Source organism: Pleurodeles waltl, chromosome 8 (genome assembly GCF_031143425.1).
Source record: "Pleurodeles waltl isolate 20211129_DDA chromosome 8, aPleWal1.hap1.20221129, whole genome shotgun sequence".
Classification (NCBI taxonomy): Eukaryota; Metazoa; Chordata; class Amphibia; order Caudata; family Salamandridae; genus Pleurodeles; species Pleurodeles waltl.
The window spans coordinates 1,454,871,063-1,454,895,657 of NC_090447.1; the positions used below are offsets into that span (position 1 = coordinate 1,454,871,063).

The 24,595-nt window shown below is 45.4% G+C and overlaps 1 protein-coding gene across 1 annotated transcript in view; it reads right to left on the reverse strand.

The window, feature by feature from the left end:
- Positions 1-659: 659 nt before the first annotated feature.
- LOC138248764 (nectin-3-like) overlaps positions 660-24,595 on the reverse strand; it is a 70,836-nt gene continuing 46,900 nt past the window's right edge. Inside the window, exon 5 of the mRNA XM_069202639.1 lies at positions 660-3,484. Coding sequence (XP_069058740.1) covers positions 3,472-3,484 — 13 coding nt within the window. The 3' untranslated portion in view covers positions 660-3,471. The remainder of the gene's footprint in view (positions 3,485-24,595) is intronic.

Here is a 24,595-nt window from a genome sequence, read left to right on the forward strand (position 1 = left end):
GTTGCTCGTGAAGACCATGTACCTGTTAAGCACTTGTATTCTTGGTGAGAATGTAGTCATTTCATCAGTACTAGAAAGCATATGTTACAATGCTATTGCATGATATATGGATTCCGGATGTGGCTCCCCAAGGTGATGCTGACTGGGTGGAGATGAAGACGCCTCCTCAGGTCCTCACTGCATCTATACGCGTTAGGCACATTCAAATGAAATACTTACATTGCTTATTTAAACCAATAATATTATGAAGCGTTTTTTAAAAATAAGAAAACATCTATTACAATATAAATCTGTGTTTTCCTTTGGTGTGGAAGCATGCAGCTATTTGCTGGTTAGAAGGATCCCTTGGTGGCTCACACTGTGACTCACAGACTAGAATTATTTAATATACAATCCAAACTTCTTTGATAGTATCCAGGTTACAGATGCCGCTCTGAACCCGTCCCCACGTCTCTCCATCACATCAATCATTTGTTTTGATGCACTTTATCAACCACTTTTTTACCATCTGCATGCTAATAATATTTAAGATATATTGTGAGAATGGCTAATAAAGTCCACTTATATAATGTGTCCTCACAGCAGTGCAGCTCAGGCCACCATAGCGAAGTGAACTATACTGCATCTCATACATTGTAAAAATATACAAAATATATAGGTTGAACTCAATACCAATTCAGTTTATTTGGAATGAGATCTTACATTGGTCCATAGCATACAACAATATAAAAATGACCTGCACTTCAACATTGCTGTTCATTCACAGTAAAGTACAAAACAAAGATAACACTGAATTGTAATCAAACTTTTGCAATACACCACTGTGTCCAGGGTCCTGATTTCTTAAACTGTTCAGTCTCTTATGTGCCCCTCAATGGCAGTGACAAGGGCCGTGAAGCCCACTCTGTTAAAAAACACCAGTGACAAGGGTTTCTGAAAATCTTTAACCGGACCAGGCTATTTACCAATGATTCTGTGAGGACAGGGCCTTGCTTGAAGTGCCGGACAGGAACGTTCCTCCTATTTCTTGAATACGACAGACAAGGCTGACGATGAAGCTTCGAATGTCAGGACACAATATGTTATCATTATTAGTGATGCATCCCTTTCGAATCACATCGACAAAAAAAAATGTCAATGAGGCTGGAAATGGCATCTGCTTATTATCCCAATTTTCTACAATGACTGCGTGTGTTGTTATCGGAATTGATTTGAGGAGAGGATTAAAGTCCTCGGTCGGGTCTTAGTGATATGGGAGCTGTGCCCCCAACGTGGTTGGCCTCTGCACTGACACAGGGTCATACTGGTAGAAAGTCCACCCTATTTGGGATGGGGTATCAGTTACTGATTGCTCCTTCCAGGGGCTGCCACACACAGGGAATATAAAAATATCTTTGACGCCTTAAGAAAACCTGCTTTGAGAACATTTGATGCTGTTCAGCTAAAAGAAAGCCCTACTTTGGTTACTTCTTTCTTTTGCAGATTAACAAAGAATGCGCAGTGGCCTCAAGATCATGGCAGGACACCAGACAAGGCGAAAGTATATCCTCCATTGTGGCAGGTGCTTTTTCAGCAAGGTAGACCAGAAAGTCTAAACAGAGTAGGCAGTCCTTTACCGGGGGCTGAAAGTGAGGGGGTCTGCTGACCTGAAGGTCTGGCAGGTTGGACAAAGCACGCCCGCGTGCATCACCACACTTCAATATGCAGTATATATTTAGCAAAATAATTACCTACATTAATATGCATGAAGCCTTTTATTAGAAGAAGAATGAACACAGCCTCACACGTTGCATTACTTCCAGAAAAACGTAATCACATCCTGGACAAAGTGTCTACTGATGGTAGGGGCTCATCTTCCGATCTCCCATAAAAAATTGATCTAATTATCTGGCGTTTCATTTTGCATCTGACTACCTTCACATGCCCTGCCACCATGGCCAGACTGACCGTACCAGGCATTGGGCGTTTCCCTGGGAGGATGGAAGGGTGTGGGGCCACTTTTGTTACTGGGGGGCAGTTTTGTAGTAGTGGAGCAGTTTTAAAAGCACTGCAGAGTTCCTTATATATCCAACAGTTTTCAAACAACAATAAAAGTGCCACGATAACTCTGGGGAGTAATGTACCTGCTGGAGAGAGATTGGGTTTTGCCTAGTGGCAGTTTTAACTAATCCAAGGTAGCGCAGAAGGTTAGTATACCTGCTACAACGAGTGTATACTATGCAGATGACAGAACTGTATTTTAGGAGCATAGTCCAGTGGGATACTGCTTTTGTCATAGAGCTCCTTTTGTTACTAGTCCACAAGTTACAATCATAATCTAGCACAGCAAGCTTTGACCTGCCATTAAGGAGCTGCATGCAAACTGCATGGTACAGGTTAGAAAGTTATTTTTTTTACCAGTCTTTGATTATTCTAATTTTGCTAAAAAAGGGTTTGTATCGGTACAAATAAATTGTTATTAGTAAAGTCAACCTTAACCACCGAGTTATGTTCTGAGCCCTCAGTTTATGCTTCCCCAGATCAAGCGCTCTTAAAAATGCCTATCAGTATGGAAGATGTGAATCCTATTCCTTGCAGTCCCCTTTGTCTTATATACCATTTTCTATACACCTATTTACACACATATGATTCGTTGTGTCTGTATGTGTGTGTGATGTGTAGTGCTTCAACATCCTACGCTGGTAAGTGGCGCTATAAAACAAATGAAATACATGAGAGAGAGGAGCTATGGGGAGATGAGAGGCACTGTGAGGGGGTTATGGCGAGGGAATTATATAAGAGCCCCAGTAAAGATTGCTGTACTTTGGGATATGTAAGGTCATCATTTACTATGCCTTAAAAACGAATACAATCTAATATATAATTAAAAATGTGCTGTAAGAATGCATCATTTTTTGCGATTGATTCCCAAATGTTCTTGGAGGGGAGAGCCCAGGGAGGCCCACTGTAATGGGCAGGCTTGCCTGCTATGTACTCCATAGGGGCTGGTCTGACACAGTTTGCCAGGGCACCTTTGGGTCCCCAGTCCGGCCCTATCTGCCATCTCTAATGAGCACGCAAACGCTTTGTGCACAAGGACAAACAAACCTTCTTCAAAGGGCAGAGCTTCAGTGGGTAGAACACCATCAGGCTTTAAAAGCAGGATAAAACGTGCGCACACATAAACTCAGAAAACTGCATATGCATGCAAACAACAGGCAGGTCCTGCTTTCCACATTTATAATATCGAATAATATGGTCTGCGGATAAGTCATGGAATAATATTCCCAAACATTTTATGAGGCAGTTTGATAGATTAATTACAGTTCTATAAAGACAAGTCACACAAAATGAAGTAGTGTTGAATACGCAGTTTTTAGCACGTTGTAAACGTCATCTGTTTTCTTCAGAAGCAAGAGAACACACCTGAAACAGGTGCTGTTGGAGCGTATTTTCTTTCACTCGCTGTACAGCTGTCAAAATAGGAACCTGTCAAAATAGGAACCTATGGAGACAAAAAAAAATCAGTTCAGAAAATTACATATGGTGTTACGTCACCTGTTTTTTAGCATTCTGGGATGATGATATCAGGCGTGATCAAACAGCAGTCAAGAAATGTCTCACCAACCAGCAGTGCGTCATCAACCTCACTGATTTACGACAGCTGCATTGCCGTAAACCAGAACAATATAGGCAGCGGGGGTACTCCTCCAATTTACCTGGGTGATATGCGTTTTGCAAACTCGTTATGGAGAAGTGAGACCTGTAACTGATGCTGTCAGTAGCACTATCCCCGCTGGAGCGAGCACATGGGCTTTACGGGCCCCTCATCGACCAGCTCTTTCCTGCATTTTTCTTGGACTGATTAATCTCAGGATTCGATTTTTAGCTTGGTCAAAAAAAAAATTCGGGAGTTCCACTGTCAATCTAAGAAAAACTTTTTTTCATCTTTATTTAAGAAAGGGTCTCTTATTTTAACTCCCTTCTTCTCCTTTAACATAAACCGTTTCAGTTTCCTCCCCCTCCTCCAGATTGTCCTTTATAGTTACTAGCACCCTTCTTGTTTTTTTGGACATGACCCTCTTCAACTATTTCCTGAACTGATCCTTTTTAGGGTAGAGTCTGCGAGTGGATGCGCTAGCGCATGAGTCTCGCTTGCAGGACTCTCTTTGCACAGTAAAGGGCTTGGAGCCCTCTGTCGCTCACCATTTGTTGGCTTGCGTGGCCATCTTCTTTAGAGCCTCCTAATTCGTCCACTTCAGGCCTGGCATCATTTCCGTTCTTCTCTGTGGTGCAGGGACCAAGCACTGTTTAATTTAACTTAGTGCCCGCCTGCTGCTCCCAATGTGATTGAGGTACTATTTTGTTCTTTTGAACTTTTAGCGCCCTGTAAACAGAAGGCTTGTAACTGACAAAAACGTACCAGCAGGACAAATAAAATTGCAAAGTTTTCTTTTTTATAGCTAACTTTCTTTTATTTTGTCTAGTTGTCTTTTCTCACGTTCCACACATGTTTTATTTTGTTTTTGCTTGTAGGCACTCTTCACAAAAGATTGTCTTGTTTGAAATATTGCCATCAACGTTGTTTCTTTGCTATGTGTAATTGATGAAATGATGCTTTAAAACATAATCGTGCAGTACACCTCAATCCACCCCACTCCAATTCGCCCAACTACAATCTAGCCCAATTCACCCAACTTTATCCCACACCAATCCACCCCAATCCAAACCAAACCACTCAATCCCAATCCAGTCCACCCCACTCTACTCCAATCCACCCCACCACCTCAGTCCACTCCAACCTACTTCACTCTATCCACCTCACTCTATTCTACAACACTCTTTGCCACTGTACTCTACTCAATTCTACAAAACCCTGCTCCACCTACTCCACTTTACAGCATTCCAACAAATACACTCTGCAGCACTTTACTGCCCCACTCCGCTCTGACACAACAGGCCACTAACTTTTAGCCATGCTGAACAGCAGCCACACTGGTGTACAACAGGGCAAAACACATTGCCAAAGCCAACAGATCTTGTATAGGCAAGACCTACTGGCTTTGCCAATGCTTGTTCTGTTTCTTATTACGCAAACCCTTCTCTTACTCTTAGCACTACTGGTAAGCGTGTTCCTAATAATCCATCAGTCTTCCCTTGTGTCTGATATTCCCCTTATCTTTATTCTAAGCAACATTTTGGTAGGTCCATTCTCCCTAGAAATCCCTTTTGGTGGACACCCAGATTGGAGACCCCCAATTCGTCTCCATACTATTAATCACAATGGGGTACTCCCTCCCTTATTAGTTTGAGCCACACCTGGTTGCAGTGTTATGTATTGTTTTTGGGTGGGAGTGGCAATCAGAGTAGATATCTACTAGCCTTGCCATGTGGTTTATGTCCACAGGTTCTGCGTGACATGGGCCCTTTTATGTGTATTTTTTTTTTTTTAAATAAATCTAATGTTCACTACCGTTATGAACACCCATTCTTACCAAAGCTCTTTGCTAATAGCATGAGTGAGGTATGATACAGAGCAGTGGTTCTTAATCTGTGGTCTGGGGATGCAAAGCCTACTCAAGGAGTCCACGACTGCTTAGAAAATTAAATAATATTAACATATTAAGATAGTGAATATAAGTAAAGAAGCAAAATGTGTAATTGGAAATTAGTAAACATTCTGTAAGTGTGAAGAAATTTGAAATGGGAGGCTAAAACTTGTATTAGTTTTCTGAGACTGATTATTGGGAACAGTGCAAACATTTCAAACAGAAGGCAGTATGGAAAATTAGTGACCTCAATTGAATTAAGAAGACTCCAACCTTCCCATTTCAAATTTAGATTTTTTTTATATTTGTTTGTGAATTAAATAAAATACTTCAGCATGTATTCAGCTGTTTGATGAATGCCTGGTTCTGTGTGTTTTTTGTGTAATGTTTTGTGGTTCAAATGATCGAAAATGCTTAAGCCGGGGTCCTCGAATTCCAGTCATCACTTAGTGGGGATCCTTGGTTCGAATAATAATTCATTAGGAGTCCCCGTGTTCCAGTAATGATTAAGTGGGGGGTACATAAATGTCAGAAGGTTAAGAAACACTTATATAGAGTGTCACAAATATTACCTGTACACCTGTTAGTGTTATTTTCTAGCTGTTTGTGAACATTTATGGTAAAGTAAACATGAAGTTTGCAAGCTGGAGAGTGAGTGCTGCCCTTTAAGCGCTACCCCATCTCTATTTCATCATGCCCTCTGCTGATGTGTGTAGACTTCTGGGAAGGCTACTATCAAACAATCCTCTGTGACCCTAGAAACACTGGCTGACAGTTTTAGACCGTGAGATGCCCTGGATGCTGAGAGGTAGTGGGTCTCTACCCAACTGCCCATTTTATTTGGAATATAAACTACTCCCAAGTATGGCCTATTAAGCACAAACCTTTTAGCAGGGGCCCATTAATTTCTTAAATTTGGCAATTTACTGGTGCCCAATATAACAGAAACACCAGTTTGCAAAACTACATCCCAACAAATTCAAGCACCCACTCACATAGTTCATTTGACTGCAGGTGCTAGGCCTCAGCTCCAAATTACATGGATTGGTCCTCTAATCAGTCTAAGGCCCTTTTGGATCCTGACTTGGTGCCTCAAGTCCACTTCTTGTTCTTTCGCTTCTGCTCCTCTCTCGCTCACTGCCCCTTCTTTTCACCCTTCACTTATGTGCCATTCTCTGTGTCCTTTTCACTCTCTTTCTCTCTCTCTCTCACTGTTAGAACTGCCATTCTTAGGGTGGTCTTCCCCCATACGTTTTGCCTTTTGCCTCATATTTTGCTGATTCTTTTTGTTGGCCTTAGGATTCAGCACTGTTGACCAGTGCTAAAATGCATGTCCTAAACATGGTAACATTGGTGTACATGCAATTTGCATATTTAATTTACTTGTAAATCCTGTGTAAAGATGTAGTGGGCCTGTAGCACTGGTTGTGCCCCTCACATCGGTACCCTTTCAAACCTGTCTCAGGCCACCCATTGCAGGGCCGGTGTGTGCGGTTTACTGTCGCTTCACCTTTGTATTTAAAACTACTTGCCAAGCCGTAAACTCCTGTTTTATTACACATAAATCACCCCTAAGGTAGGCCCTACGTAGCCCTAAGGGCAGGGCACTGTGTAAGTAAAAGACAGGACATGTATTTTTAGGTTTAACATTTCCTGGTAGTAAAACACTCTTGTTTTTCAATACTGTGAAGCCTACTCCTCCCTAGACTAGTATTAGGTATTCCTTAAATGAACTTTTAATCTATAATTCTCAATTAGAAAGGGATAGCTGCATCATGTTTCATATCTTTGGAATAGTAACAATAAACGCTCTTTAATGGTAAAGTTGGATTTAACACCACTACTTTAGAAATGCCACTTTTAGAAAGTGGGCATTTCTCTGCTTCTACTGCTCTGTGTGCCTTGCAGCTTGTCTCCAATACACGTCTGGGGTGGGTGAAAGCTACACTTTGTGCATTCCTTTTAGAGACAAACACAGAGGAGTTAGGTGTGCCTGAGCACCTATTTGCATTCTGATGGCTTTTTCCGGACAGGAAGGGTGGAGGGGAACTGACATCTACAACTGAATAGGTAGTACCTGTCCTCACACAAAGGGCTGATTACCCTTAACTGACAGTCTCGAACAATGCCTGAAGAAGAAAGGATACTTGTGCACTTCAAAGACCCTCTTTGAAGTAACCATCACTTCAAGGGCACCTTTGGGTACAAGTACTGGGTCTCTGAGACAACCAAATCAGACACTTCTGGACCTGTAACTAGACTATGTCAGAAGAGCTGCTGTGCTGCTCAAAGCACTCATCTGCAGGACTGTTGGACCCAAAAGGCCTGCTTTTCTCTTGTGTTGCCCTGCTGCCTGATGGACACTGACCCTGCTGAAGGAGGGCTGGACTCTGCCTTTTATCTGAAGTGTACTCCAAGGGCTTGTTGTCTTTCCTCCTGTTGCTTGAGACTCAAGAATATCAAAGTCTCTACCCCTGCTCCCGTGCCTGTTTCAACAACTTGCTGGAAGCTTAACAACAGGGGATCGCGCAGCACTCAAACAAGTCCACAAAATAGTCTACGTCATCACAAATAAGAGTCCATGGAAAATTTGTAAGATTCAATGTTTTTATTAGCATACAAAAACATCCATTCCACGTATGTACAAGTATAAGTCCATCCATAGCCAACATGTGTTTCGTCACCTATGTGACTTTTCATGGCTAATGTCCACAATAAATTCCCAGTAGGAGTGATACCACCGTGTAGTAGTATAACTATAAGGGTGAGGTATGATTGGTAAGAACAATACTGAGTACACTCTAACAGATGTCAGTACGCCAGACAATGGCCGAAAGCCAGTGTCCCATTAAGTAAAATGGGCTTCACAAAGAAGGTTTCAATATTATAGCCCAGAAGAGTAAAAGATCATCAAGTCAAACCACGAAAAGAACAGGTAACTGAAAAGCAGAAAGGCACAAATTAACAGAAAGGTAAAGGTGGTGTTCCAAGGTAATCCTCAGCAAGGAAAAGAACAAGGATTCATTAAATAATAAAAATCAATAGACGAATGACTGTGATAAGTCATTAACCAGAAAAGGCAGCAGCACTATAGAATGACTTCTTAAGTGTGCTGGAAGCTGTAGTGGGTCCCACAGCGGACAGCAGCATCTCATCAAGGATACTGCCTCCAGAGGAGCTGGCATACAGGATGGAGGAAAGAAGGCTCTAGAGGAAAAGAGGCTGGGTCTGGAGAGAAGAAACTAACCCATGAGCTTAAGCTCAGAGAGCTGGATATCAGAGCCCTACAAGTGGTCTCCAGCAACAGTATTGGTGGCAGCATATCTGCAGTGTATGCTGCAGAAGCAAGAGTCTGGATACCCAAGTATATGGTGCTCTGCTATGTAGTAGGCCATGACACAGATGAATGGTTTGCAGCCTATGAAGTGGCTCTAAGAGTGCATAGGGTCCCAGAGGAATCCTTGAGTTTATGCAGGTACATGCCCACAGTGGCGAGGGATACACTTCTCACACTAGAAGTGGGGGACCAGACATGCTACACTGCTATGAAGGCCATACTGCTCAACAAGTTTGGGCTGACACCTGAGAGATACCGACATATGTTCAAGGGCAGGCACAAGATTTCATCACAGCTGAGTGGACTGCTTAGACTATGCTAACAAGGCACTGAAAGGGTGTCTGAGGGGCATCAAAGCAGAAGAATATACAGGGCTGTACAACTTGATTTTGAAGGAGCACATGCTTGATCTTTGTTTTACAGAGCTGCGCCAACACCTGATGGATAGCAAGCTTTCTAATTCCAGGAAGCTTGCTGAGAAGGCGGACATTTGGGTCAGCACCAGAGTGTCCAAAAAGGTATCCGGAGGGGACTCCCAAAAGGGTGGTCAAGGTTCCCACCAGAATAAGGAAGGGGGAGATAGACAAAGTTCTTTAAAGGCCCCCAAAACAACTCACAGTGGAAAGGGTCTGGTTCTCTTTCTCAATCTGCCCACCAGAAGAAAAGCTACTCTGACAAAGGTAAGCAACCCAAAACTTTCAGTTGCTATCAGTGCCGCAAGTATGGACACTACAAAGGGGTTCCCAGGTGTCCAAAAAGAGCACAACCTCCCACTGGAGGAAAGGTCCCAGGGGTGGAAATTGTAGTGCTGGGGAGGATTTTGCCTCAGTTAATTTGGGGGAGGGGAATTTAGTGAGGTTACCCTAGTGTCCCTTGGTGACAGTGAGATGGTTCCTAAGATCCATGTGCCCTCTAATAGTACCAAGTATAGGCAATGGGTCACCATCAATGGGCAAGGTGTGGAGGCTCTGAGGGTCACAGGTGCCAGCATGACTAGATGGTGTCCCCAGAGCAGGTGATAACCAATGCACTCCATCAAGCTGTGGTGAATGACAATAGAGAGAGTCGTTATCCAGTGGTTCCTGATCCATTTGTGGGGGATTGGGGTGGGGTTCAGGTCTTCTGAAAGCTGCAGTGACCCCTGTCATGCCTCTGGACTGTTTGTTACGTAATGACCTTGTGCATGCTACCTGGAAGGAAGTGGAGCTCAAGGCTCATATGGAGATGTTGGGGTTACCTGAGTGGATCTGTGCCACAACTAGGTCCAGGGCTGCCCAGGATGGGAGTCAGAAAGGGCAGGAACTTCGAAAAATGGCCCAGCCAGCTGCTTAGAAAGGGAAAGGCAGAAGGTGTAGGAAACTGCCCCTGAATGCTCTCCCAATGAGGCAGATGGGGCACCTATGGTGACCGCCCCAGAGCCCACTGAGGAGGACACTGCTTAACTTGCTGATCTGCCAGAGCTTGCTGGATGGCATGTGGAAGGAGGTCCCACCAAGGAGGAGTTTTGTAGGGCACAGAGGGAGTACCCCACCCCTGAAGGCATGAGGCAACAGGCTGAAGAACAAGCAGCAGGGATTGCCTCTGGTAGTCATCATATTTACTGTGAGGACAACCTCCTTTACAATGAGCATAAGGCTCCCTCAATGCTACACTGCCTTCCTACTAGAGCTGGCTCACAAAATTCCCCTGGCAGGACACCTGGGCCAAGACAAGACCAGTGCAAGGCTTGTCCCCCACTTTTATAGGCCCAGGATCAAGAATGCCTCAGATGCATTCTGTAGGGCCTGTGTGGCCTGCCAGGCAAATACGAAGAAAGGGCAAAGGCTTAAAGCCCCTCTTAATCCCCTGTTTTTCATTAGCACACTCTATGAGAGGGTAGACATCGACACTATTGGGTCTATGGATCCCCAGACTGCTTCGGGCAACAGGTTTATCCTGGTTCGGGTGGCTCATGTCACTAGGTACCCAGAGGGCATCTCTCTGAGGACCACAACTGCACCTACAAAGGCAAAGGCCCTGATGGGGATTTTTACCCACCTGGGTTTCCCCAAGGAAGTGAGTGTACCAGGGGCACCAACTTAATGTCTGCTTATGCGCAGTCAATGTAGAAGGAGTGTGGGGTAACCTCCAGATCGTATCCCTTACCACCCACAAACAAATGATCTCGTTGAGAGGTTCAACAAGATCCTGAAGGGCATCATTAGAGGCCTACCTGAGGCCTTGAGGAAAAAGTGGAATATCTTCTTGCCATGCCTTCTGTGTTCATAGAGGGAGGTGCCACAGAAGGGAGTGGGCTTCAGAACCGTCAAGCTTCTGCATGAACATCCTTTCAGGGGACCTCTGAGTTTGGTCAAAGGATGGTTGGTGCAAGCTCCCAGGAAAGTTCCGCAGGATATAGTGAGCTACATGCTGGCCTTCAGAAGGCAAGCAAGATTCAAACAACTTATAAGCCAGCCAGTCAGTGATGAAAGAGTGGTATGACCAAATTTCTACCACTGTGGAATTGCAGCCTGGGCATAAAGTGTGGGTTATGGAACTTGTGGAATCTGGGCCCCTCCAGGACCATTGGTCCTGGCCTTATGAAATGACTGAGAGAAAGGGTGAGGCCACCTAGCTGGTGGACCTCAGGGCCCCTAGGCAACCCTCCAGGGTGCTGCAACCCATACTTTGAGAGGTCTAAACTCACCCTGTTGTAGGTGACAGATGGAGAAGAGGAAGTGGAAAGTGAACCTCTTCCTGACCTTTTGGATTCCAAGGAGATGATGGATCTGTGGAGGGAGTAATCCTTTCCCCCAGCCTAACTCCTGCACAGCAGAGAGACTGCAACCAAGTGTTGGAACAATACTCCTCTGTTCTCCATAATTCCTGGGACTACTCACCTGTGTGCCCACGATGTGGACACAGGGTAAAACCCCCCTGTCAAGAATAAATCTTCAAAGTTGTGTGATAAGGTGAGGGGCAGTATTAAGAGTGAAGTCTCTAAAATGTTGGAATTGGGGGTGATAGAACCCTCCTGTAGCCCATGGTCCAGTCCTGTGATTTTGGTACCAAAAGCTGCCTCACCGGGCACCACACCTGAAGTCAGGTTCTCTGTGGATTATAGAGGGCTAAACACATTTAGAAAGACAGATGCTCATCCCATCCTCTGGGCTGATGAGCTTATTGACTGGTTAGTGGCTGCCCAGTAATTAAGAAACTTTGATTTTACATCAGGGAACTGGCATATTGCTGTACCAGAAATTGCCAAGCAGAGGTCAGCCTTTTTCCACTCTAGAAGTCCATTACCAGTTTAGGGTGATACCCTCCGTACTCAAGAATGCCCCTGCTGCCTTCCAGAAGTTGGTGGACTAGGTCTATGCTGATATGGAGGACTTCTCAGCTGCCTATCTGGATGACATAGGTTTTGTCAGTGTCAGATGAGAAGACCACCTCTTACAACGCCAGGAAGTGCTTCGGGCTCTGCAACAGGCAGACCAGACTACCAAGGTTAGTAACTGCCAGATAAGGAAGGGGCTTTGGTGTACTTGGGACACCTGGCGGGCAGAGGTAAGGTGCCAGCCCTCCAGGCCAAGATAGAGACTGTCATAGCCTAGGAGCCCCCAAAACCCAGACTGAGTACAGAGCATTCTTAAGCCTCTCTGACTACTACAGGAGTTTTGTTGAAGGATATGGCACCATTGTTCCCCCATTGATAGAGCTGACTTCTAAGAAGCAGTCCAGAAAAGTGATTTGTAAAGAGTCATGCCAAAAATCATTTGACTCCCTTAAGCAGGCCATGTTCACAGCCCCTGTGCTCAAGGCTCCTGACTTCTTCAAGGAGTGTATTGTTAAGGCTGATGCCTCAGAACATAGAGTAGGGCCACTATTTTCACAACTTAATGAAGAGGGCCTATACCAACCTGTAGCCTTCATTCCAGGAGGTTACTCACCAGGGAACAAAGGTAAAGTGCTAAAGAAAGAGAAGCTTTTGCTGTGGTCTGGGCACTAAAGACGTTGAGGCCATACCTGTTTGGAACTCACTTCCCTATTCAGATTGACCACAGGCCCCTCAGGTGACTCATGCAAATGAGGGGTGAGAACCAAAATTTTTGAGGTGGTCCATTTCCCTACAGGTTATGTATTTCAGAGTGGAACACAGACCAGGGATAGACCACGCCAATGCTGACAGCCTTTCCAGATTTTCCACTTTAGTGATGAGAAATTCAAAGAGGTTGGGTATATCTCCCCACTTTCAGATGGGGGGAACACTTTTGACCTGTCATCCTTAGGGTGGTCTTCCCTCAAACCTTTTGCCTCTTTGCCTCATATTTGTGCTGATTCTTTTTGTTAGCATGATTACCTTACCACTACTGACCAATACTAAAGTGCATGTGCTCCTCCCCTTAAATGGTAACACTGGTGTATACACAATTGGCATATTTAACTCACTTGTTAGACCCTTGTAAAGTGGTATTCCATATACCCAGTGTAGGAAAGTACCATCTTCCTTGGCATGTTACCCCCATTTTTACCTGTATGTCAGTATGTTTTTGCCTGTCTCACTGGGATCCTGCTGGTCAGGACCCCAGTGCTCATAGTTTATGGCCTAATGTGTGTGTCAGTATAGTGCTTGACTGTGTCACGGAGGCTCTGCTAACCAGAACCTCAGTGCTTATGCTCTCTCTGCTTTTAAATCTGTCACTGTAGGCTAGTAACTTCATTTTCAATTGGCACACTGGACCCCCCCCCCTTATAAGTTCCTAGTATATGGTACCTAGGTACCCAGGGCATTGGGTTTCCAGGAGATCCATATGGGCTGCAGCATTTCTTTTGCCACCCATGGGGAGCTCAGACAAACCCTTGCACATGCCTGCCATTGCAGCCTGCGTGAACTAACACACGTTATTTCACAGGCATTTTCACTGCACTTCAGTAACTTATAAGTCACCTATATGTCTAACCTTTACTTGCTGAAGGTTAGGTGCAAAGTTACTAAGTGTGAGGGCACCCTTGCACAAGTCGCTGAGTTGTTCTCTGGTGGCGTGGGACCTTCCTTTGCTGTGCTGCACCAACCGTGTTTTGCACCTCCTTTGTGCCCGTGTCCTGGGACTCCTGTGGGTGCTGCCTGGCATCTTCGGCATCATGTAGGAACCAGCTGGCATCTTCCTAGGGTGCATTCCTACAGTCTTCGTCCAACCGGGGACTCTTCTTTTGCACCTTCTTCTGGGTTGGCAGGGGCTCCTGCCCTTCCTGGAACTTCTTTCGACTTCTGGACTTGGTCCCCTTCTTTTTCAGGTCTTCAGGTCCAGGAATCCAGCAGTTGTTGTCTGCAGACGTGGTTGGTTACTGCAGTATCCCAATCACGAGGTGTAGTGTGTCCTAAGGAAACTTGCAATACTTTACTCCTGCTTTTCTGGGTTCTGGGGTGGGGTAATTTGTTTACCTTTACTGTATTCTTACTCTCCCAGCGATTCTGCACACACTACACTTGTCTAGGGGGGAATTCGTGATTTGGATTCCATTTTCTTAGTATATGTTTTGTGTTGCCCCAGACCTATTTTCTCCCATTGCATTCTATAGCATTTCCTATTGTTTGCAATGTATGTCTAATTACTTGCCTTATTTTGGTGTCTAGTGTATATACTGTGTATAATACTTACCTCCAGAAGGAGTTTTCCCTGTAAGATATTGTTGGTACTGTGTCACTCAAATAAACTACCTTTCTTTTTGGTAACACTGAGTATTGTCTTTACTTGTGTATAAGTACTGTGTAACCATAAGTGGTATTGCAGGAGCTTTGCATGTCTCTAGTTCAGCCTAAGCTGCTCTGCTATAGCTACCTCTGTCAGCCTAAGCTGCTAGAACACTACTACATCTCTAATAAGGGATAACTGGACCTGGTATAAGGTGTAAGTACCCAAGGTACCCACTACAAACCAGGCCAGCCTCCTACACCCAGGGCATGTAAATTAAATGCTACTAGTGGGCCTGCAGCACTGGTGTGTGCAGTTTACTACCACTTCAACTTGTCATTTAAAACTACTTGCCTTAAACTCTCCTTTCATTACACATGAGTCACCCTAGGGGCAGGGTGCTGTGACAGTAAAAGGTAGGGCATGTACTCTTAAGTTTTACATGTTCTGGTACTGAAAAACTCCCAAAGTCATTTTTCACTACTGTGAGATCCACTCCTCCATAGGCGAGCATGGGGAATTCCTTAAAAACACCTTTGAGCTGTAATTCCTGATTAGTAAGGATTAGCTGCATCATGTTTCATATCTTTCGAATGGCAATGATAAGCTCTCTTTAATGGTAAAATTGGATTTCATTTCACTATTTTAGAAATGCCACTTATAGAAAGTGGGCATTTCTCTGCCCTTACTGCTCTGTGTGCCTCGCAGCCTGTCTCCAATAAACATTTGGGGTGGGTGACAGCAACATCTTGTGTATTCCCTCTAGGCAGCTACAAACGCGGGAAGAGTAGCTGTGCCTGAGCACCCATCTGCATTCATCTGCCTTCTGATGGCTCTTTCTGGGCAGGAAGCGTGGAGAGAAGCTGATACAACAGAACACCCACACAAAGGGCTGGTTACCCCTACTGACAGTCTGGAGCCAGGGCTGAGGATGAAAGGATACTTGTGCACTTCAGAGACCCTTCTTTAAAGTCGCCTCCACTTCAAAGGCAATTTCGGGTATACGTACTGGATCTCTAACCCCCCCCCCACTAATCAGATACTTCTGGCCCTGTAACTGGAGTCTTTCAGAAGAACTGCTGTGCCACTTAAAGAACTCATCTGCTGGCCTGCTTTTCCTCCTGTGTTGCCCTGCTGCCCGCTGGACTCTGACCCTGCTGAAGGAGGACTGGACACCTGAAGTGTGCTCCAAGGGCATTTTGGTTTGCCTTGTATTGCTTGAGACTCAGGAATATCTCTACCCCTGCTCCTGTGCCTGGCTCACTGAAAGTGAACCCACATGCTTGCATCATGGAACTCGAAGCATCTCCTGTCTGCGTGTAGCAGAACCATTTCATCAACCCGGTTGCGGGAGGAGCAGTGGTGCATCGCTCTCTGCATAAAACTCTGCCTTGAGAGCCCGAAGCATCAGAACCGCTCTTTGCTGCCGCAGCAGTCTACAGAGACCAACGTATCTCTCAACTGCGTGGAGAATACCAGCACATTGCACTTTGGAACAAATGCATCATGGCACCAGTCCTTGTCTTCAGCACCGACGCACCGCCATCCCTGCGTGGGACAGATCTGCGCATCGCCATTCCTTCGAGGACCAGATCGACACATTTCACCACGCATTTCGCTGCTGCGACCAGGAAAGGTACTTTGTTCCCCGGGGCCTGCATGGGTCCTGTAGCCAGCCTGCGGTCCATCGAGGTGGGCCCTAAGTTTGACTTTGCCCCTGTCCAGCATGACCTAAAGTAACTCCTAAAGCCCTATTTGCTTCTAGAACTTTTTATTTCTTTAAAAATTCATTACTTGGCTTCTACGTATTGGATTTTTGTTTTTTTGGTCCTAATTTATTTATGAAATTGCTGTCTATTTTTCTAAACCTGTGTAGAGACTTTGGGCCTCATTACGACCCTGGCGGTAAAAAACGCCAGGGCCGTGGTCCGCGGGAGCACCGCCAACAGGCTGGCGGTGCTCCCTTGGGCATTCTGACCGCGGCGGTACAGCCGCGGTCAGAAACGGAAAACCGGCGGTGTACCGCCGGTTTTCCGCTGCCCTGTGGAATCCTCCATGGCGGCGCAGCTTGCTGTGCCGCCATGGGGATTCCGACCCCCATACCGCCACCCTGTTCCTGGCGGTTTCGGCCACCAGGAACAGGATGGCGGTATGGGGTGTCGTGGGGCCCCTGGGGGCCCCTGCAGTGCCCATGCCAATGGCATGGGCACTGCAGGGGCCCCCATAAGAGGGCCCCACTGAGAATTTCAGTGCTTAGCAGACACTGAAATTCGCGACGGGTGCAACCCGTCGCACCCCTTCCACTCCGCCGGCTCCATTCGGAGCCGGCATCCTCATGGAAGGGTGTTTCCCGCTGGGCTGGCGGGCGGCCTTTTGGCGGTTCCCACCAGCCCAGCGGGAAACCCAGAATACCCGCGGAGGTCTTTTAACCGTGCAGCGGTATTCTGGCGGCCCCAGCCAGGCCGGCGGCTTCCGCCGCCGGCCGGGGTCAGAATGACCCCCTTTGTTTTGGTAATGTGTGTGTTGCACAAATACACATTGTCTCTTTATATAAGCCTGAATGCTCTGTGCCAAGATACCAGAGGGTGAGCACAGGTTATCTTTTAGCGTGTACTTAGCTTATCCTGACTAGAGTGGTGGTTCCTGGATGGCCTTGGTGCATACCCTAGCCAACCAGGAATCCCTCACTCTTTTGCCCTTGTTTCCATGCACCACTCTCTCTCTTTTTGCCACTGTGTGCCCATTTTCCACTCTCAACTCTCTTTGTCTCTCTTTTTGCCCTTGTCTCACTCTCTTGTTATATACCTCTTTTTCTCAGTTTCGCCTGTGCCTACTTTTACATTGTGCCTGTTCTCCTCTGGTTCCTACTGTGCTTTCTCGTCTCCCCTGATCCTTACCTGCATCTCCCTCACATGCCTTCTTCCACCTCCCGTGCCTGCCATTCCCTTGCCCCATCCTCCGCCCCTGTGCAACCCCCCTCCCAAAACATACTTAATGGCTCCTGTGATTCCACCTAACAGCTGTCTAGGCCCCAGCTCCCACTTACCTGGATTGGTCCTCTGACCAGTGTAAGGCTCTTTTAGACCCAGCCTCGCTGCCTCAAGGTCTGCCTCGTTCTTGTCCTGCTCCTTCTCTCTCTCGCTCCTTGCTCCTTTCTCTCTCCTCCTTCACTGCTGTGCTCTTCTGTTTGCCCTTTTCACTCTCTCACTCTTCACTCATTTGCCTTCATCCTTGTGCCCTTTCTCCACTCTCTCTTTGTGACCATTTTCCACTCTCCCTCTTTGTGCCTGTGTTCCACTTTCCACTCTTTGTGTGCCTTTTTTTGCCCTTGTTCCACTCTCCAGTCTCTCTCTTTGTGCCTCTTTTTGCCCATTTTCCTTGCACACACTTTTCCTTTGCGCCCTTTCTCCTCTGGTTCCTTCTGTGCTTTCCTGCCTCCCACACTTTCTCGCCTTCCCCACTCCTTAATTGCATCTCAACTTGCGTGCCTTTTCCCACTTCCTGTGCCCTGCGCTTCACTAGCCCCACCCTCTGCCACCATGTTCCCACTCCTCCCAGGACCTACTTAATGGAGTCTGCTGCATGGCCTCACAGCAAGCGCACCCCTGGAGTACAAAGGGACACCAAAGTCAAGACCATCTACACCCATTTGGACCTGGACTGCACCCAGCACTATGGACCCTGGTCCGATTAAACACCACTGCTACACATCCACCCTCCTGTATGCACTGAACACCAGGTGCCACCACAACAGCTGCTTCCGCACCTCAACTGGCTCCACAGTAGAACCTTTCTCGTGTACTCACTGCCATTTCACTTGGACCAACACACTCACCCCACAGATGCCTCACCCCATCTGGCATGCATACTCCTCAATACCAGAACTCTCAGCAAACACACCACTGAGATCTGGGACACCATCAATACACACTCTTCAGACATCCTCTTCCTAAAAGAGAGCTGGCTAAACCCCATATCAGCACCCAGTACAGCCACGGCTATTCCACCGCCTAAACAATCTCCCACCACGACTGACCAAATAAGCAAGGAGGAGGACGTGCCACAATCCAAAAGGACTCCATCACCTGTACCACCTCCCCCACAAGAACAGAACCTTCATGGAAAACATGCACTTTCGACTACAGATCCGCAACCACACCAGCATTAAAGGCACCCTAGCTTACTAACCCCCCGGACCACACAACACCTTCAGCTATCTTCTCACTGACTTTATCTCCCCCATCGCCATCAGCTTGAACAACTTTATCTTACTCGTCGACCTCACCTTCCATGTAGACGACTGAAAAGGCCCCAACTCCATTGGACTACTTGAGAACCTCAAGATCCTGAAACTCACCCAGATCATCCTAGGCCCTACCCGCTAACGCAGGACACACCCTCAACCCCATCTTCACAGCCAGCAACATGGTCAAGTTCAGCCACCTCACTCGGCTTACTTGGGCAGACAACTTCCTAGTCTACTTTTTCATCGATGCACCCCAAGCCCCACAGCCAAGACTACTAGCAACCTCAGACATAGCTGGAACAAGATAAAGGACACAGACTGGACCAACACCCTCAATGTCCACCAACCAAACCTCATCAGCACCCTGAAGACTGACATCAAAGCCTTCAACAACTGGATCACTACCAGCGCAGTCACCCTAGTCCTCCTGTAGAACTTTAGACACTCAAGAAACAACCACAAGCCAGCTGGTACACCTTAGAAACTCCAAACACCACTGCAAACAGCTGGAGAGAAAATGGAGAACCAGCCGGGACAACACCGCAAGAAGCACAAGTCAGCAATCAGGAAATATCACACCCAACTCAACGAGGCAAGAAAAACAGCCCTAGCTCTCAGACTGGCAAACAGATCCAACAACTGCAAAGAGCTCTTCAATATCGTCACAGAATTCTACAATTCCTCCCAGCCACCACCAACTCCATCACTCGTTCACAAGACCTCTGCGACAACCTCTCTGATTTTTCTTTCACAACAAAATCCCCAAGACCTACAAGAACTTTGACCCAGATGCAAGACACAAGAACTCATCATTTAGCTGCCTACCACCACCAAATCAGACCACCAGATCCCAAACTGAAAATCCCTCACCCATGAAGACACTGCCGAAATCATGAAAACAATCTATTCCAGGGCCCCCACTGACCCTTGTCCCCATCATATCTACAACCTAGGAGGAAATCTGAACAGCTCCCACCTCACTACCATCATCAACATATCCATCCAAAGTGGAACCTTTCCGAACAACTAGAAACATGCTGAAGTGACAGCTCTCTTGAAAACAAAAACCCTCAGCAGACCCAAGAGACCTCACCAATTACAGATTCATCTCTCTCCTGCCCTTCCTATCCAAAATCGTGGAGAAAGCTATCAACAAACAACTTTCCAACCATCTTGAACACCACCACCTGCTAGACATCTCGCAGTCTGGATTCCACAGCAGCCATGTAGTCATCAAGCTGCAACAGAACTGATTTAAGGGTGATTTAATAGGCAGAAGATACTGCATGTCTTAACACCTCGACAACGAGCCTTTAACTGTCGTTCCTCAGTTAAACATTTACTTATATTCTGAAATAGAACAAAATAAAATCATAAAGCATAATGAAGTTGGCTCTTTAGTCATGAGGCAGTCAGTGCCTGAACGTAGCGCTGACTCCTACATTATCCTCTTCCTTTCATAATACAAAATATAATGTTTGGCTTAACAACAGCAACACAACAATGAACATAACAAAAAAATATATATCTATATAACATATCTTAATACTATTTAGGACTTAAATAAAAAAAGAAAATCAGACCTATAAGTATGCTAAATTTTTACCATACCCATGTCTTCAGCTGTGATAGTAAGTATTAGTATTCAACGATGCATAAATCATTTGCAATCATGAAAATTAAGAAATATAGCCACATTCCAGATACCATAAACACACACTACAGATGTACACGATATCTGATGAGTATCTCCCGTTGGTGAGCGCTCTTACGAGCACAAAAATAACTCTGGACTATACTGTTTTCAATACTTGTGTTATTGGTATCAGTCTTATTTCTGTCCATATGACCCACACTTGGATTGTCATTTCTGACATTTTCTGTTAGCTAAACTCTTATACAGTTGAGTATTGCTAACCTTAACCACCTCCCCTGCATTCTACCACTTCTTATTATTAACCCTGATTGCATTTCCACAAACCTGGTCAACAATCATAGGTTTAGTACATTTCAAAGTTCCTTTCTTTAAATGGACAGGCACTTTGATCCGTACCTGATCATCAACCTTTATATGAGGAGGAGCAATTTTTTTTCTTGCATCAAAATAATTATTTTGCTTAACTTGTAAGTTATATACATTATGTCTGACTACATCATCTACATCTTCAATTACATTCTGCTTAACCCATTTCGGCATCCAGCCACAACAAATTTTGGATGATGGTTTCCTACCCCTCAATATTTCAAATGGGGACACTTTCGTGGAAGAATGTAGGGTGGCACAGTAGAACCAAAGCATTGAACGCACTGCATTTTAGACAATACATTTGCTTGCTACAACCCACTGGATGCAATTGCCCAGGACCCTGTTCATGTGTTTTACGAGCCCATTTGTTTGAGGCCAGTACAGTGAACTTTTCAAGTGCTTTATCCCCCCTTGCTGCAGAAAATTTTGAAATTCCTCACTGGTAAACTGTACTCCATTGTCAAATATAATGAAAGACAGGAAAGCTCTCAAAAAACATCTTTCAAAATGTTTGACATTTTTAGACGTGGGTTCACTCATGAACTGAACCTCTGACCATTTAAAATAATAATGAACCAGAACAACTGCAAAGCTGTACGTATACGGTAATACATTGAACAGTCCCACCAGGTCAGTCCCAATTCTTTCCCATGACCTGGTTGAAAGTTCAATAGGCTACATGGGAGGGTTTGTAACTTTAAATTCCTTTTCTACATTGCAACAGACAACGCAGTCACCCCCATATTCAAAGACTGTTCATAGTAGGCCACCAGAAAATCTCATGTATTCTATAATTCGTTAAGGTCTTACCCAAATAGCTTTCATGTTCTCCACACATTATTTGTCTCCTTAACTTCTTAGGAGGCACAAATCTGGTACATTTTTCTCTTTGGGTCATCCATCCTTGACAAACTTCATCACTTGCAACAAGGAAGCATCTTTATTCATCTCTCTCTTTCACTCCTCTTCACTAATGGCACACATGTTCTCCACATCAATATTTGCAATGAAACAACTTTCCTGCTCTTCCTCCTCAACTTGCCATGAATGGAAACCTGGACGGATAACCTCTTCTACCAATCTTATTACCCGTAAATATGACACTTCAAAGTCATATTGCAGTAGTTTGGTGGATAACCTTGCGATACCTGGGTATAATCTTAGATCTTATCTCCCCATAATATGGAGACAAGAGAACTGTGTTCAGTGCACAGTACAAAATTACTTACCCAAATGTAAGGATGGAACTTGCTGATTGCCCACCAACAAGCCAAAATGTTTTCTTAATCACAGAAATATTCAATCCTGCTTCTTTTAATAGCCTTGATTCATAGCCTAAAGTGTTTTTCACACCTTTTTTTGGTTTGGGTGAACACAGCACCCAGCCCAAAACCACCGCCATCAACAGTTGGGGTGCATTTTTCAATGGGGTCAAAAGGTTTTACAATTTTTGTACCTGCCAGCTGCATTTAATCCATTCAAAGACCTCCTGACAACTTTTATCCCACACAAATGGGACACTTTTCTTCAACATAGGCTTAATTTTAGTTGCATAATCTGGTAAGAATCTTGAGTAGAACTCCCAGAGACCAATGAATGATTTGAGACCATTCTTGTCAACAGGTAATGACACTTCAATAATAGCTTTGACCAGACCTGGTTTTGGTTCTACCCCATGCTAAGATATGACATGCCCCAAATATTCTACCTGCTCTTTCAAAAATTGGCATTTTTCACCTTTCAACACAACTTTGTTTTACTGCTTTATGCTCAACACTTGTGACAAGGTATGATCATTTTCCTCCTTTGTAGTCCAATTAATCAACATGTCATCCTGAAACATTGCTACACCTTTCATCCCCTTGAGCATTCGACATGTGATTCTCTGACAGACTGCTGCAGCAGATGCTAGCCCAAAAGGCATCCTGCAATACGAATAGGTACCAATAGGAGACACAAATGTTGTAAAGTGTCTAGATGCAGGATCTAAGACAACCTGTTGGCAAGCTGAAGCTATATACAATTTAGAGAACCACTTAGATCCATTAATCATGGTTAGTGACTTGGGGATCTTAGGTAAGGGATGAGAATTGACCCATATATGTTTGTTTAAACTGCGTAAATCCACACAAACATGCAAACCTCCACTCTTCTTCCTTGTTACAACTAATGGTGATAACCATAGTGATGCATCAATAGGTTCAAATATACCATTATTACATAGTTCGTTAAATTATTTTTCTAATTTCTCCCTTATACTAAAAGATACACTTTTTAACTTATGTTTGACTGCAATGGATCCTTCCTTGCCTTTTATTTGAAGAGTAAACCCTTTGATAATACCTAATTGATCACTGAATCCTGAGGGATGACATTTTAAGATTTCTTCTACAAAATCAGTGGGTTCAATAACTGATACTTGTTCCTAGGTGCTTGGTCTGAGAACTATCTTAAGTAGACATTGATGGAACCACCCTAGTATCGACATCCCTTTGATAGTGACTTAAAATTTTCCCCAAATCTTCATTCCTCTAAATTCTAAAACATCCTCAAAAAATCCTGCGAGTTCAATTTTGCTTCCCTCATAGACACAGGTGTCCTGTCCAGTGGTTCTAATGGTTTCTTTCCCCAAGTTTCCTCAAATAACTCCTGTGTAATCATGGTTATTCTAGATCCAGAATCTATGAGTTAATTAATTTTTCAACACCCACCCCTGTCTCAACATAGCGCTCCACACATGTAGAGGCATCTCCCGTCACCACATGCTCCGCAACTACCATGACCATGGCCCTCACTTCAACATTGGCGGTATTGACCATCTACTGCCACAGCGACGGCCGCCAACATACGGCCGCCGTGGCTACCAGCCGTCTACCGGTATCATGACCGCCGACGGTATTCGGCCAGAATGCTGGTGGTCATGGCGGTGGACGGCGGTAAGGCAGCGCTGCAGACAGCAGCACCGCCACACCAGCAAAACACCGCCGACTGTATCAGGAGCAAAGATACGGCCTGGTGGTGTTTTGCTGACAGATGCTGCTGCCGACAGCAGCGCCGCGGACTGTCTCTAGCCAGAGGACCCCCTGCAAGCAGGTAAGTTAGGTTCTCCGACCGGGGAGGGGGATGGGGGTGTTGTTTGTATGTGGGGGTGTGTGTGTGTATGTAGTGGTATGCATGCATGCGGGTACGAGTTGCGTAGGATGCATGTGTGAATGAGTGATTGTGAGTGTTGTGTGTTGTGAATGCATGTGTGTGACAAGGTATGTTGGTATGTGTTCCATTGTGTGGGTATGTATGTGTGCATGCATGGGTGGTGGTGGGTATGGATGTTTGCATGTGTGTATATAGGTGCGCATGTGGGTGTGTATATGTGCGGGGGCAGGAGCGGGAGAGTGGGAGAGGACTCTGGGGAGGGTGAGAGGGCTGGCGGAGACCCCTATCAGTGCCAGGGAGGGGATTCCCTGGCACTGATAGTGCCTACCACTATGGTTTTCGTGGCGGTATGTTTGTCACGAAAACCATGGCGGTAGGCCGGGTCGTAATCCTGAGGGTGGGATTGTGGTGGCCGCCAGGCTGGAGACCGAAGTCTCCAGCCCAGCGGCCATTACCACCCTGGCGGTCGGTGTGTTAAGGTGGTGGTACTGGATGGGGGTAACCGCCATGGTCCAAATCCCATTTTTTTTACTGCTGGCCTGTTGGCGGTATTACCGCCGCTTTAACACAGACCGCCAGGGTTGTAATGAGGGCCCATGTCTCTGAGTTCATCTTGAATCTTTTGGACCTTTT